The sequence below is a fragment of the Channa argus genome, chromosome 6, assembly GCF_033026475.1.
Source record: "Channa argus isolate prfri chromosome 6, Channa argus male v1.0, whole genome shotgun sequence".
Lineage (NCBI taxonomy): Eukaryota > Metazoa > Chordata > Actinopteri > Anabantiformes > Channidae > Channa > Channa argus.
In genome coordinates, this window is record NC_090202.1 from 22,008,875 (window position 1) to 22,022,470 (window position 13,596).

Genomic DNA, 13,596 nt, shown 5'->3' on the forward strand with positions numbered 1-13,596 from the left:
CTGTATTCTGATTTCATACTGGAACTTTCCCATTGTGATTTAATTTCTGAGACCTTTGTTCTTCAGTGCCGATGAGAACATTTTTTTAAAAATCAGGAAAATGAACATATATGTTGCTTTATGTGTAATTGTTTAATATTCTGCAGGTTGTTGATTTATTTATTTATGCATCTGAATTGAGGTGTGGTTCAATAACAGAAGGTGCGCATGAGTGTTTCTAGGGCAAAGATACAAAATGGCAGTTTGCATGTGAATGCAGGAGAAACATGAAACGTGCGCCTATGCAAAAGAGACAAACTACAAACATGAAGCATGTTGTGATTAAGAGTAAGGGAGAGAAATGTTGAGTCTACTGCTGAGTGCTCAGGAGTGGTCATGATCCAGATGGCCCTGCAGCAACAGCAGCTGTAAATCACAATGTGTTGTTCATTCTGGACAATAAAGGCTGCAGACTGGAGTCTCACTCCAAGGTGAGACCGCTGACGACAGCCAATAGAGGGAATGAAACCAGGACTAGTGGTGGAGGGAGGAGAGGCAGATGGCATTAGCCCCATTTACGTCTATAAAAGAGCAGATGCGAGTATTAGTACAGCAAGTCTTATGATATAAACAACACTCTGCTGCACACGGTCATTCAACCGTCCTCTTGAATGTCCATGTTACTGTAGATTTTATGAAAAGTCAATATTCTGTAAGAATACTAATGAGTACTTGTAAGTATGCTTTATAAAACACAAAATGTCATAACAGTCGACCTCCACAAATTTTATAGAGAAATTACTTATACTGATACAAATAAAACACCTTTCACACATTTTTTATCACAGTTCTCTTTAAACCTAAACTTAGCTAAAAATAAAAAAAAAAAATGACATAATTCAGGTCAAAGCTAATGTCTTTCTTTCATGTCAGACTTGTTATGCCGATGGAGTGTTTCAGTGCACATGTGAACCTTCAGCTCGGTTCCTCCTCTGATTTGAGTGGTGTTGAAGAGGGAGACTTTGTGCGACAGTATGTGTAACAACAAAGGTAAATGGGGAGCTGGAGGTATGAGTGTTGATTACATGGGTCCTCGTATCCTGGGTGTGGCCCTCTTTATCATCCTCCGTACATTCTGAACATAACTCATCCACAGACACCAGCAGCTCCGTGGCACATTCACTCATTTGCGTTTCCAAGTACAGTACAGTATTACTGCACTCTCCCAAAGTGCATGTGTGTATTTCCAACTTTGATGTTGCTCTGCTGTGCCATGCAGTAATTTCTACCTCAGGACAACAGCCCTTCTCTATAAATCTGGATGGGTCCTGAGTTCTCGACGTTGAGATGGTAATGAAATATGAGCTGCTTGAATCTCCGTTATGTAGGTTAAAGAAAAAAAATCTGTCATCACACAGTGTCACTGTACAGCCAGAGTCCGGATGGCTAATTTATGCTCCGTCTGCCTTCCTCCACACCACTGTAATTAAAATTCCAATCAAATGCACCGAAAATAAGACAAGTAACTTATTGAACTGTTAGGTTGCTAAAGAACATATTCAGATCACCTGTGCTCAAATTAGCAAATGTTCAGTGTGAAATGTTGTTTTAACAGATTATTGAGTTCTGAGCCTCCTAGTGAAGCACTGAGCAGTGCTGCTGAAATGTATGATGGCAGAGAAACTTGTGACCCACTGTGCGTGCTAATGATGCCACACTCATGTCTGTCTATAACTGAACCAGCACCAGTTAGCAACTGCTTACTCAGTCAAAGCAATTAAACCCACCTGCACCTACCAACGTCTCACTGATTAGTACACTATGCCCTTTATGTCCACTTAATACATAACATCTTATTTGCTCAGTCTGCACAGGAACTAAAATCTGCCTCTTTGTAGTCTTTAGTCCAAGCTCAGCAGGCCAGCTGCTGGTGCTAACTTTATCTTTACTGTGTAGAAAGAAAAAAATACTAAATATCTAAAATGTCATAAGTTTCCATTTAGCACCAGACAGGGTCTTTTAGTGAAGTAAAGTTCAATAATGTTGCTGCAACAGCCTCACAGCTTCTGCTGTATGCTTGAGCAAAAAGGTACCAGAGCTACCACCTGCTGTGGCTGCTACTGACTTGAGTGTCACTGCTGGGTGTTCAGATCAAGAACCATTATGTCCAACAAGACCAAGTAAAATCTTGAAGTTTTAAAGATGGAAAGTGGGACTCTAACAGCTAGTTTGTTATTCCTTTCTTTTTACAAATGTGGGTTTGTGTGATTAACAGAATATGGGTGACAGCCCCCTCCCCACCCGAGTCTCTTGCTGTGTTCCAAGCTGTGTACTGTAGCCCAGTCCTCCGCCTGCTCATCCCTACTGGGTGTCATTGTGCCACCCATCAAACCTGCTGTCACATGACGTTGGCAGCATTGAGAAGAACCAGAATGTTAGCTTCATAAACACCATACTGACACGGGGGGGTAGAATAAAACATAAAAGGGATCTAATTTTCAAGGCTATGTGGTGTCTGTGAACTGAGAGGTGCAGGCTCTGAAAACCAGCCAGGCAATAATCTCCAATTACATTTTCTCTGTGTAAGCTTTCTTATTGTCCAAAATTAAACTCAAGAGTGTGATATTATTATAGCTGAGGTTTACAGAGGAAATGACAAAGGAAAAAAAATCTGCCACCACCAATGCTAGAGTTTATTACATACATCAAGATGTCAGTTGCTAAATAATTTTCACACGCAAGGTCATTGAGAGAATATTTTTGTCATCATGTTAGAAGGAATATGTGTAGATTTCTCCCTTGAGCTCCTGAAGCTACTCGAAACCATTAGGCAGCGATTTCCAACCAGAAAGAACATGTAGCTCACTGTTGCTCCACTTACACCAGAGCAAGGATGTAATTGTAATACTTAGCATTTTAATTCTTTTCTAAGCATAAGCATTTTATTGTGCTTAGTCTTGGGGGCAGTCATTTGATCTGAGGCTTCAGGATTGCATGGGTGAGCAGTTCTGGAGGCTGCAAGTCTGTAGCTGCACTGAACAGGCAGGTGAGTGTGTGTTGTGGCAGCCAGGTGTAGCTGCTATAGTAAAAGAAGAGTGTTGTTTGATTTCACCCTGTGGTCAGCAGTGCTGTGCTGAAGGCATTGAAGCCTCTGGAGACTCCTGACTCCTGAAGAAAATGTTGCAGTAGTTTAGCCTTGAGTCCCGGCTTCTCTTCACGTGTGTTTAAATTTGGCATGGAGTCCCATGATGTTGTCCAGTTTTTAAAGTAGTGCCCAGAGCTTTACTGTAGCCCCACAGGACCTGACACCTGTTGATGACTAGCGTGAGTTTTTTCCCATGGTGACCCCGGTGACACCCCCAGGGGCTAATAATGTGGCGCGGATCAGTGTACTGGTATCTTGGAGGAGTTTTCAGCTGTGAGACGGTCCATCTCCAGCAAAAGAGAGTCAGACTTTCAGTGATACTGCCTTGACAACATTACATTATAACATTAGTATCACCTGGTGGATTTAATGTTGTGTTGGACGGGTCAGCATGGGAAAAAAGTGATAGCGGCCCTTGTCGTCAGGTGTCAGAAAACACAGTGCATTGCTGCGTATTGAGCTGTGAGGGTCAGAGTGGACAGGTCAGAGTGCGCGAGCTGACCCAAAATGCTAAAACCACGAGGTAGTGGTGGTGTTGTGTGACTGATAAATGACTGCCCCCATTTATCAGCACACGCTGATAAATGACTTCAAGTAGGCAATATCAAATTTGAAAGCAGAAGAAATAGAAAATTACGGCGACATGCTTGGTACATGTGCAGCTTAGCCTGGTAACGAAATGTTGAAATGACAGTTGCTTATTCACACCAGTTGCGCGTGTTGATGCTTGTCCCTTTTTACTACTTCAAAAAAAAAAAAAAAGCCCACAACTTAAGTCTATAATAACAGTGCTGAGACTACACTGTGATAACAATATAAATCTTTTATCAATGTATCTATTCTCTGTAATCTGACAAAGAAATTATTCATGTGTTTTGCAACGCCTGTTATTCACCTGTGAAATATCCTTTGATACCCTATAAGCATGAGGCTAATCTCTTTCTCAGGCATATTAACAAAGATACAATTCACCTTAAAACCATGCACATTGGGTTTGTAAATGATGCCTCTGCTGTAACTTGCTGTGCCACTTACTCTCCGTGCACAGATTTTGCATTGAATTGTTCATGTCTTAAACAGTCGGCATTAGCAGTGACATTTCACAGGTAGTAGGAGTGTTAGATTGGCGTCCTGAGGGGTTGAAGTGGCCTGTCCTCGCTGCAGTGGTAATTATTCCAGAGGCCTAATCATTAGAGAGCTGTTTTAATCAGACTTCCATCAGTGGCTAATGGAACAGGATTAATTACATCTCCAGGAGCACGGTCCTTAAGGGCCACTACATCAGGGTAACCTGACTGAAGAACAGGGGCACTTTTGTAGGGCATTGTCCACACACACATAAATGAGAGCATCCACAGTCTGAGAACAGTATTACAGGCAGATTCACATAGGATATTGTCTAACAGCTTGGGACATAAAGTCATTTTCATGATTGATGTATTCTACATCCTCACACACTGTAAACTCGTTATTTATTTGGATTGCATTGTGTGTGTTTACACTGGGTAATTGCATTTTACACAGCAGTAATACAGGGCATAAGAGACAGACATGGGTGGAGGGCAGAGGGGGAATTGGTTGCTGATGCCTATGGTTTCCCACGTTAACCTGCACTCACCTGCCTCCTGACACCCTGCACAGGCAACGGAAACGAGCCGTGGAACTCAAAAGCCAGACCTGCTGAGCTTGCTTGCTTGTTTGTTTTTATTTTTTAACCTTGGCCATGTGCTTCTGCATAATGTATATATGTCTATTGTATTTATTTTCTGACACCGTATGAATTCATATGGTTGAGTTCATATGGTTTTGCAGTATATTTGACATCCTTTTTAAATTTGTGTAGTTGTTAATTTGCGTCAATTGACTGTCACATTCACAAACAGCCGGTCAAACTGGTCTGCATTCGTGTTTCTACACGCGCATGTCGGGCAGGTCTGTTGGTTAAGCTTTCAGATTATAACAAAGACTGCTTTTTTTTTTTATGTGGAATGTCGTAAGATTACAGAAATTATGTTTCAGTAGTGTGCACATACATTCAAACACCACAGCAGCTACAATTTTCAGCTCAGTCAAGCTGGAGTGTCCACGATAAAACGTGCTCACGAAGGACAGTCATAGCTGTGCAAAAGCGCAAGTGCCATTGCACTTCAGAAATTGCTATTCACACCCCCCCACACTTGTCTCACTCAGTCTCTCTCCTCTGTCTCCCTCACTCCTTTGCTTGCTTGCTACATGTGCTCTCTCTCCCTTTCTCTCTCTCTCAGACGCTCTGTTGACAAAGTCAAGGCTGCTCTGTTGTGAACTATCTGTGATTTATTCCTCGTTTTCATATCAACACTGCCTTATGCGATCTGAGACAAGTGGTGGGTGGACAGAGAGAGCGAAATGGAGAGAGAGAGGGAAAGAGGACACACGCACTCAGTCATTCAGTCGCTACCTGGTGTGGGTGACAAGAATTGGCTGCTGCTGGATCACTGAGGTGTCACCATCAGTGCCACCGGTCCACACGGTGACCTGAACAACTTCTGCTCTGCAAGAGGGAAAACAAATAGCTTCTTCCTGTGCTTTCTGTGCTCATGGGAGCTGTTACTACTGCGTTCTCTTTGAGGCTTTGGCCAGAACTGCAGTAAATGCGTCCCTAACTCCAAGAAAAACTGAACAAGAGGATAAGAGCAAAGAAAGAAAAGGACGGGATCAATACATGTCACCGCTTTTTGTCTGTATAGCAATGCTGGAATTTCTATCAGTCTGAAACTTTTGCTTTTAGAAGGATCATAAAAAAACCCCAGGAGGACGCGGGGTACATGCACTGTGTGTGTGACCCCTCTGGGACTTTTGTATAGTGGACCTGAGCTGATGCTGCAGGGGACGCTGAGGAGGAGGTGTTTGGTGTTTTGGATCTCTCCATGCAGCAGTGAGAAAAATGACTTGGCATGAGACGACACTCCCCGTGGCCCTCCTATCTCTGCTGTAGCCCTGATGCAAGCTTTAGAGGCAGGCATGGCCGGCAGGAGGATGCCCCTGCTGCTGCTGGTGGTGCTGGCAGAGGTGCTGAGTGGAGTCTGTTTACCAGGAGATGGCTCAGGGAAGTACAAGGGGAGCTGGAGGTGGAAAGGTGATAGGAGCCGTGAGTAACTCCTCCTCCCTCTGCTACACTTCACTCTTCTCCTTTGCTTTCTTGCTTTTCTTCTCTTCCTCCTATTATTCAGCTTTGTTTTACTATTCTTTTTCCATCCCCTGGATTTGTGTGAGATCTGGGAAGCACTCAACATTGTGTGGCACTTTGATTACTCTGGTTGTTGTTTGAATCTCAGCTCATTTCTTTGTTACGTGCATCTGGATATGAGAGTGAAATAATTCATCTATATGAGGCCAGCAACCTTGGCATGTGTTGGCAGCTTTAAGAGGTATCAGTATATATGTGGCTGCTAAATTGCCTCTCTGCTGCTGGATCTGCTGTGAGTTGCAATTCATAGTTTATTATTCCACTCCTTGTGCTCGTCTTTCTCTCAGCATCACGCTAATATCCCTGTATGATTATCTCTGAGTCTCATTGGTAGTCATTAATTGATCAGTGTTGAGTTGTAAAAAGCTACTCAAAGTGATGGGGCTGCCTATTTCCTCAGGGTAAAAGCTGAGTGTAGCTCTGAGTGAGTTCATTATATATGCTGACACATGAGTGCATGGATGTTGGGAGAAAAGAGGATGTTTCAATGAGCAGAGAGCTGCGGTTGATTCAGGACACTGCTGCTGTCCCCGGGCTTTTGGCTGCTGGCTAATGGGATTGTTTGGCATGCCACCACAGTTTGACGCTGAGTGATGAAGTGGGGAGTGTGTCCTTTTGTGTCCGTCCCCTCTGTGGAGGTTAAAGGGAGATCGCTATCTTGATACTGTTCCAAGATTAAATGACTGGAATGGGATGGAAGAGGCACCATGTCAGCCCAGAGCAGGTCACTTGCCTTTCCAAGGAGACATGCAAGGTCTGAGGGGGGGCATGAAAAGTGATATCTTTTACAGGTTTAGATGGCAGTGACATTGTAAGTCTCGAGTTTGGTGTTAAATTTAGCTACTTTGGGACACAACTGCTGATTCTGTGCAATAGTGTTCATGTTGGTAATATTTAATTCATCACACCTTCAAGTTTGCCTGAGTATTAAGCTACAAAAGTAAAAGCATGGATGCTGCAGCGTCTTTAATTGATGACTAGACTCTGAGAATCATGTGTAATGCATCTATGATCTGTGTTTTGAGCTGTGATGGGCCAGACTTGAAGTGATATAACAAAATACTTTTTAATAACTAAACTCACATCACTTCTGCAAAAAAAAAAACAAAAAAAAAAACTGATTTGTAGCTCTTGATTTAAAGAAAAAAATGCTACATTTACTACTTGTAGGTTGAGCTTTGTTGCATATTTTCTGCGCTTTGGCCTCCATGTGCTTGAACCAGTGAAATATTACAGCAGTTAATACAAAAGCTAATGGATTTTCCCTGTCAATCCCCTTTATTGATAACACTTTCATTTTTACAGCAGGAGTCATAAATTCATGGTGTGGTTAGGAGCTTCAAGTCCACGCTATCCTTTACTTGAACCAACACCTCACTGTGAACCTGGACTCACACTCCTGAGCATCAATACGCAGCTGTTAGTTTCACTCAATTAACTTCCATTGGATACAGGTGAGAACTATAGCACTGAATCCAAGAACACAACATGCAACAGGTTTCTGACAACAATCTGCCAAACTTTAGCTAATAGATGTTAGATGTAACGTTAAAACTTTAATGCCCAGATGAGCCATTTGTTTTACCCTCCCATATGACCAACAGAGCATTTTGTAAAGAAGCAGGTTTACTTCTGGTGTCAGGCACCAACGTGGCAGGTAGCATTATTTTTTTTTTACCCTAAACAGTTGCAAATGTGGAATTTAAACTTTTCAAAGTTAGTGGTTTTTAGGCACAAAGACATCGGGGCTAGGTGCGCCATGCTAGTTATTTTTCTAATCGTGGTTTAGTGAAACTACAACTAGATCATTTCGAGTTCACAAAACATGGATAGTGGGCTATGCTAGCATTGACGGGAGACTGACTGTGTGGGCTGTAACCAGTCTCTGACGTACAGCTACGGGGGCCATCATGTCGATTAGTTTTAGTGAGCCACAGACTGGCAGGTGAAGTCTGCTGTCAGATTTAGCTGGTGAAGGCAACTTTTAATGCAGGTTCTGGAGGTTTTGTGGTGATTCCACACTCATCAGACAGTGATGCTGAGGTCAGTTGTCATGGAAACCACAGCACACAGGAAAAAGACGAGGAGAGACACATTCTGTTGTTGTCAGCAGCAGCTTAATTTATTTGGTGGGAGGACCCTCGGGGTCAGTTCTCCATCTCTAATTCCTCAGTTTAGGAGAGGAGGCAGAAGTGTGGACAGAGCGTGGACAAGGGATGTTGGATGTTTGGAGTTAAAGGAGCAGTTGAAAATTGTAAGTTTAGGTTTTGATACCCAAATTTTGACTTTTTTTTTTCAAATGTCAATGAGTAGTTTTCTCAAACCTCTTATGATTTATGCTGTTACATTATAACATACATGACAGCTCACAGTGGAAATGCAGTTTAAGCAGTGGTGATCCTAGAGTCTGTTCACAGAGAGTCAGAGATGAGTCTCATCACAAAACCTCCATGCTTAAGATATGGAAAATACAATCAAATATACAATACTGCACATAGCACAATAACTGAGAGGTGGGCTCCTCTTAGGGAGGTCTACAACTGATGGTGTCATTGCAAACTATGCACACAGTCAATGCTGTAAATAGCTTAACTTTTATCAGCCCTCGGGGGCCCCCTACTGGCCTGGGGCCCCAAGCAGTTTCCTGCCTCGCCTGCTGGAACGGAGCACCTCTGAGTATAAGTTATTTTAACATAAACTATAAAAACATCAGTATCCAAACACCCAATCTTCATAATATTAACATTCACAAAACATGAAAAAAGTAAAGTTCTTCTATTTATAGTAGAAAAACTGTGGGTTTATCTGAGATTTCAGTTAAAAGGGAAATTTGGAGGGAAACAGTCAGTTGGAGTGTGATTTACTTGGTTTATGACCAAGATCTGGAACTGAGGAATGCTTTGAACCATGTCTCTTAATGGCAAAGGGATCATCCAGGAGAAGGTGTGTGTTATCCTCCTCTTTCACACACACCTACATCCTGTGGATAACTTCGAGCAAAGGGGGAAGTGAGAAAGCGAAGAGATTAGAGTTCGGAGCAGAAAGTGTATATACTACATGAATATGACACACAGTAGTCTGCACACACAGAAGTCTGCACACACAGACGTTGTTTGGCAGGCCACAAAGAATACAGTGATGTGCATGTGGGCAGCATGGTGATATAAGTGATAATGTCACCGGCTATGATTTCTTACCTAAGGCTAAATCTCTTATAAGACTGTGCGAGGAAGAGCTTCTGTTTCTGGCAGAGCAAGATGTGCACTTTTATAGCTCATGAAGACACACGATGTCTTATCTGTCTCATCCCTGTCTCACACACATACACACTGGCAAGTACATAAAACCACAGTAGGAATAGTGAAGGATTTATGTGAGTGAGTGTGTGTATGCAAGTGCATGCGAGTGTGCGTACATGATAAATAAAATATCACACTTCTATTTTTAGCGACCAGTTGTCTCCTCTGGTGCACACAGCTTAGATATGTCCCTCAGTGCAGTCTCTTCCTTAACGTCTGTAACTTTACTCTTTTCACATCTTCTCTTCAGTTTTTAACAGTTTCCCGGACTAGTCAGGAGGCTCTTCAGGATGGGGTAGTTGATGGGCTGACCCGGTTTCAAAATGACACCATCATACATAATTAATGCAGTATATTTACAGTATTCATGTGTAAAGGTGGACTTTTCAAACAACTTGTACTTGCAAGTTCACAGAGCATATCTCCAGCTTTATGCTGTTTGCTGAGGTTTCACTTTTTCCTGACACAGTCTCATCCTTTTGATGGATGAGGAAGATTATAGGATTCATGGCTGATTTACTCTGCTGTGGATGCTAATAGAGCCTGCAGAAATATGACTGGCTGCCTCTCAGATTTTAACCATAGTACAATTGTTTTTTTCATGCATACAGTTTAGAATCAGCATATTTTTCAAGTTAATTTTGCAAGAAATGTAAATGAAGATATATATGTGTTGCCATATTGTTTTGACTTAGATTTGTTGTTTTTCTGCACAATTAGTACTGGTAGAAGTTCATGACATACTCATGTAGTAAAGTAGTTTCACACCACACCAACACTACCCTGTAGATATCACTAAAACCTGCATATGCCAGGATATGGAATAATTTATCCAAGAGAAGCCTGCTGGAGTTGGAAGGAATGAATGAGTGCTAATGAGCTGCTGTGGACTGAATGCTGTGGTTTGGATCAGAGGCCAAATGGAGTCCAGACAGTCATAACCACAGACACAGTGTCATCAGAAACAGTAGACCCTCACAGGCATGTAGAACAATTATTGCCTCACTGTGTGTTAGAAATGCATAATATCTGCAATGATCCCATGAGAATCAGGTCCATTTTGTTCTTAGTATAATGTCAGATGCTTTGACCTGATGTTTCCCCAGTTTGCTACGACAAGTTAAGATGTTCCTTTTTTTATGACAATCTTTTTTTAAAATTGCTTTATTTTAGTAATTTTATCAGTCTTCCTCACACCTTTCCTGTTTCCCTCTCTGTCCAAAGCTCCAGAAGGTTCACGTTCAGTTTTAATTAGGTAACAGTGAGCAGCAAATCTCAACTACTAAATGTCACATACACAAGGTCATGAACAAGGATGTGGTGGGCAAGAAAAGGCTAAGTGGTGGTAATATCTGAATATTAATATCAACTGAGTGCTCAAAGGTAATGCACCTGACATGCTGGTGTACTGTATATGAAAAATAGGTTACAAACTATTTATTTATTTATTTTTTGGTAACTTTGCTGTGCACAGTTGTAAAGTCAGCAGAATTTACAACTGTGCACAGCAAATCACTGTATTCATTTACTATTAGCATGGCGCTAAGAGATGCAGCAAGGGAAAAAAAAACAATCTCGTACTAATGTTGTGAATTATAAGAAGAATTGAAGAAGTGAAAAAACAGGTGGACAATGATCAGACACGGTCCATAAATATGTGGCTTTGACATGCGTGGGCCATGAATGAAAGCACAGAGATCTGGGATTCTGAGGAAATGAAAGGTCAGAGGTCATTCAGTGCAGAGGCAGGTCTTTACAGGTTAAACATTAAATGGTACCGCTCGCTGAGGTTTTATTCGTCCTGTTTCACGCCACTTTAAGTATTTTTACACAGAAATGATACACATGCACATATAAATTGCCTGGTTTCCACATCTGGATCCGAGACATAAAATGACAAATAAAATGGTAAGAACAAAAACCACATGCCTTAAACATTCTGCTTTAGCCCTTGTAGTCATACGTCTGCATTTACCATCACCAGGAGTGTTGGTGGTACTAATGTTGTGGCTGATCTGTTCTGGCAGCTGGCATTTGGTTAACAGTGTCATAGGCAGCACATGTCGATATCATTTAAATAAAAAAATGACCAAGTTAATTAACAGCCTTCAAATGATTTGCAGACAGTCGTGTTCAATAAGTAACTGAACTGCACTGAACTACAGTGACAAAAGCAAGTGTTATTATTCCCTGTAGGTCCTTATTCCCTACAGCTTTGTGACTGTTCTAGGGAAACTGGGAAGACAGAAATGTTTGTTGCTATGCAGGGTATTCGTTCAGTGGATCTGTAATACAGGATTAAATCTGGACTGGATAATGTAATTCTTTGGACATGTTACTGTATGCAAACTTTGAGAAAAGTGAAAATGTGGGTGTCAACCATTTTGGCAACTGAGGACTAATATTGAATGTTTGTCCTTCTGGTATTAGAGAAAGCAACCTTGAGGTTTCTTTCGACGCTCACTACTATCGTTTTAAACAAATACTAGAGTCTGCATGCATATTAAAAAAATCTTCACGTTGCTGCCATTTTCACTGAGGAGACAGCCTTGCTTGGTTTCCTGAAATACTCATTATAAGGGCACTCAGACATAAATGCATGCATATAGGGAGCACACACTGTCGGGCTGACAGTAGCAAAGTCTACCATCCAACCACAGCAAAGACACAGCAAGCTGTTTACCATCCCAGAGAACAGTCAGCTGGGCCCTGTGCTTTTCCTTTGCTAAACTGATGAAGTGGTAATTATAGGAGAGGTCTCACACCTCTGGAGAGCAGAATGTCTTTACTGTCAAGGCACATGGCTGTTCCCACCTCAGATGGATTTTTGTCACGCTATTAACCAAAGGGAACACGACTGAGAGTTTCACAAGTAGAAGTTTATTTTTTAGGGTCACATTTTTATGGAACCGTCTAAATACTAAACTTAAGAGAAGCTACAGCAACGTCCATTCTATATAAAGCATGTTATTGATTCTGTGTGAATTATTTTCAAGCGAAACCGAACACACAAAAACTTATTCTCTCCTACCACATGTCTGTGGGGAATCTGCCTAATCCCTGTTCCCGTTCTGCTGTCTGCATGGCTGTCATAGTGGCAGAGCTACATCAGCGTGAGCATGATCCGGCTGTGTCAGTGTGTTGATCATCCACGGTGGGAACTGAGAAGGCCTGTGCATCAGCATCCCTCCGTCGCTGACACAGCACTCACACACTTCATTTCCCTCGCAAGAATCCCCGACTGTTTACCAGCATCAGCATGGTCATGATGGAAACGCATTCCTCACAAAACACTAGTTAACTGTGTGCTTGTGTTTTGCGTCCGTGTGTAGACATTCAAAACATCTGTTTCCACAGTACACACAGACAGGAGATTTTCTCTGGGTTTGAAGTCTCCTTCCACTGGCATCACTGAGGGGAGCCAGAATCCAAGGTTACAGTTTAGGTTACACACTTAAAGCTAATTTGAGCTTCATTCTCACCATATGTGTCAGTCTCACATGTAAAGAAAAACACACTTTTAAGCATTTTATCCCTAACAGGTCCATGGGAGAGTCTTGGTTTTGCTCCTGCTTTAATGGTTTTAATGTTGCTGGAGAATGAGATGAAATACCTTTGCTGTTACGTCGTCAGTGTTGTGCCAAGACAGCAATATATTACTGATTTTTATGAGTGCAGTGTGAACAAGAGAACAAAAGGGACTCACCTACAACTTATGACTGTGAGGAGGCCAGCCGTGCCAGTGGAACTAATCAGCTCTAATGAAGACTGGCAGTGGAGCCTCACATCATAAAACCTGAAATGAACTCCTCTAATTAATTTGCTAATTGGAAATCTGGGACGAGACAAAGTGCGCGTTGTTAAACTGCACTAATTTTGAAAAGGGAAAAAAAACCTCTACAAGAAAACCAGGTGATTAATACTAGTGTCATCTAGCTGCTCATTTG

General features: G+C 41.9%; 1 protein-coding gene across 6 annotated transcripts in view; it reads left to right on the forward strand.

The window, feature by feature from the left end:
• robo1 (roundabout, axon guidance receptor, homolog 1 (Drosophila)) overlaps nt 1-13,596 on the forward strand; it is a 210,193-nt gene that overhangs the window by 47,102 nt on the left and 149,495 nt on the right. The window contains exon 1 of one of the 6 annotated variants that reach the window (XM_067506383.1): nt 5,444-6,251. The exons of 2 other annotated variants lie outside the window; for them this stretch is intronic. In XM_067506383.1, coding sequence (XP_067362484.1) covers nt 6,104-6,251 — 148 coding nt within the window. In that variant the 5' untranslated portion in view covers nt 5,444-6,103. Of the gene's footprint in view, nt 1-5,443; nt 6,252-13,596 lie in introns of those variants that run through there. 3 more of the 6 variants (XM_067506376.1, XM_067506377.1, XM_067506380.1) reach the window with 3 other exon arrangements.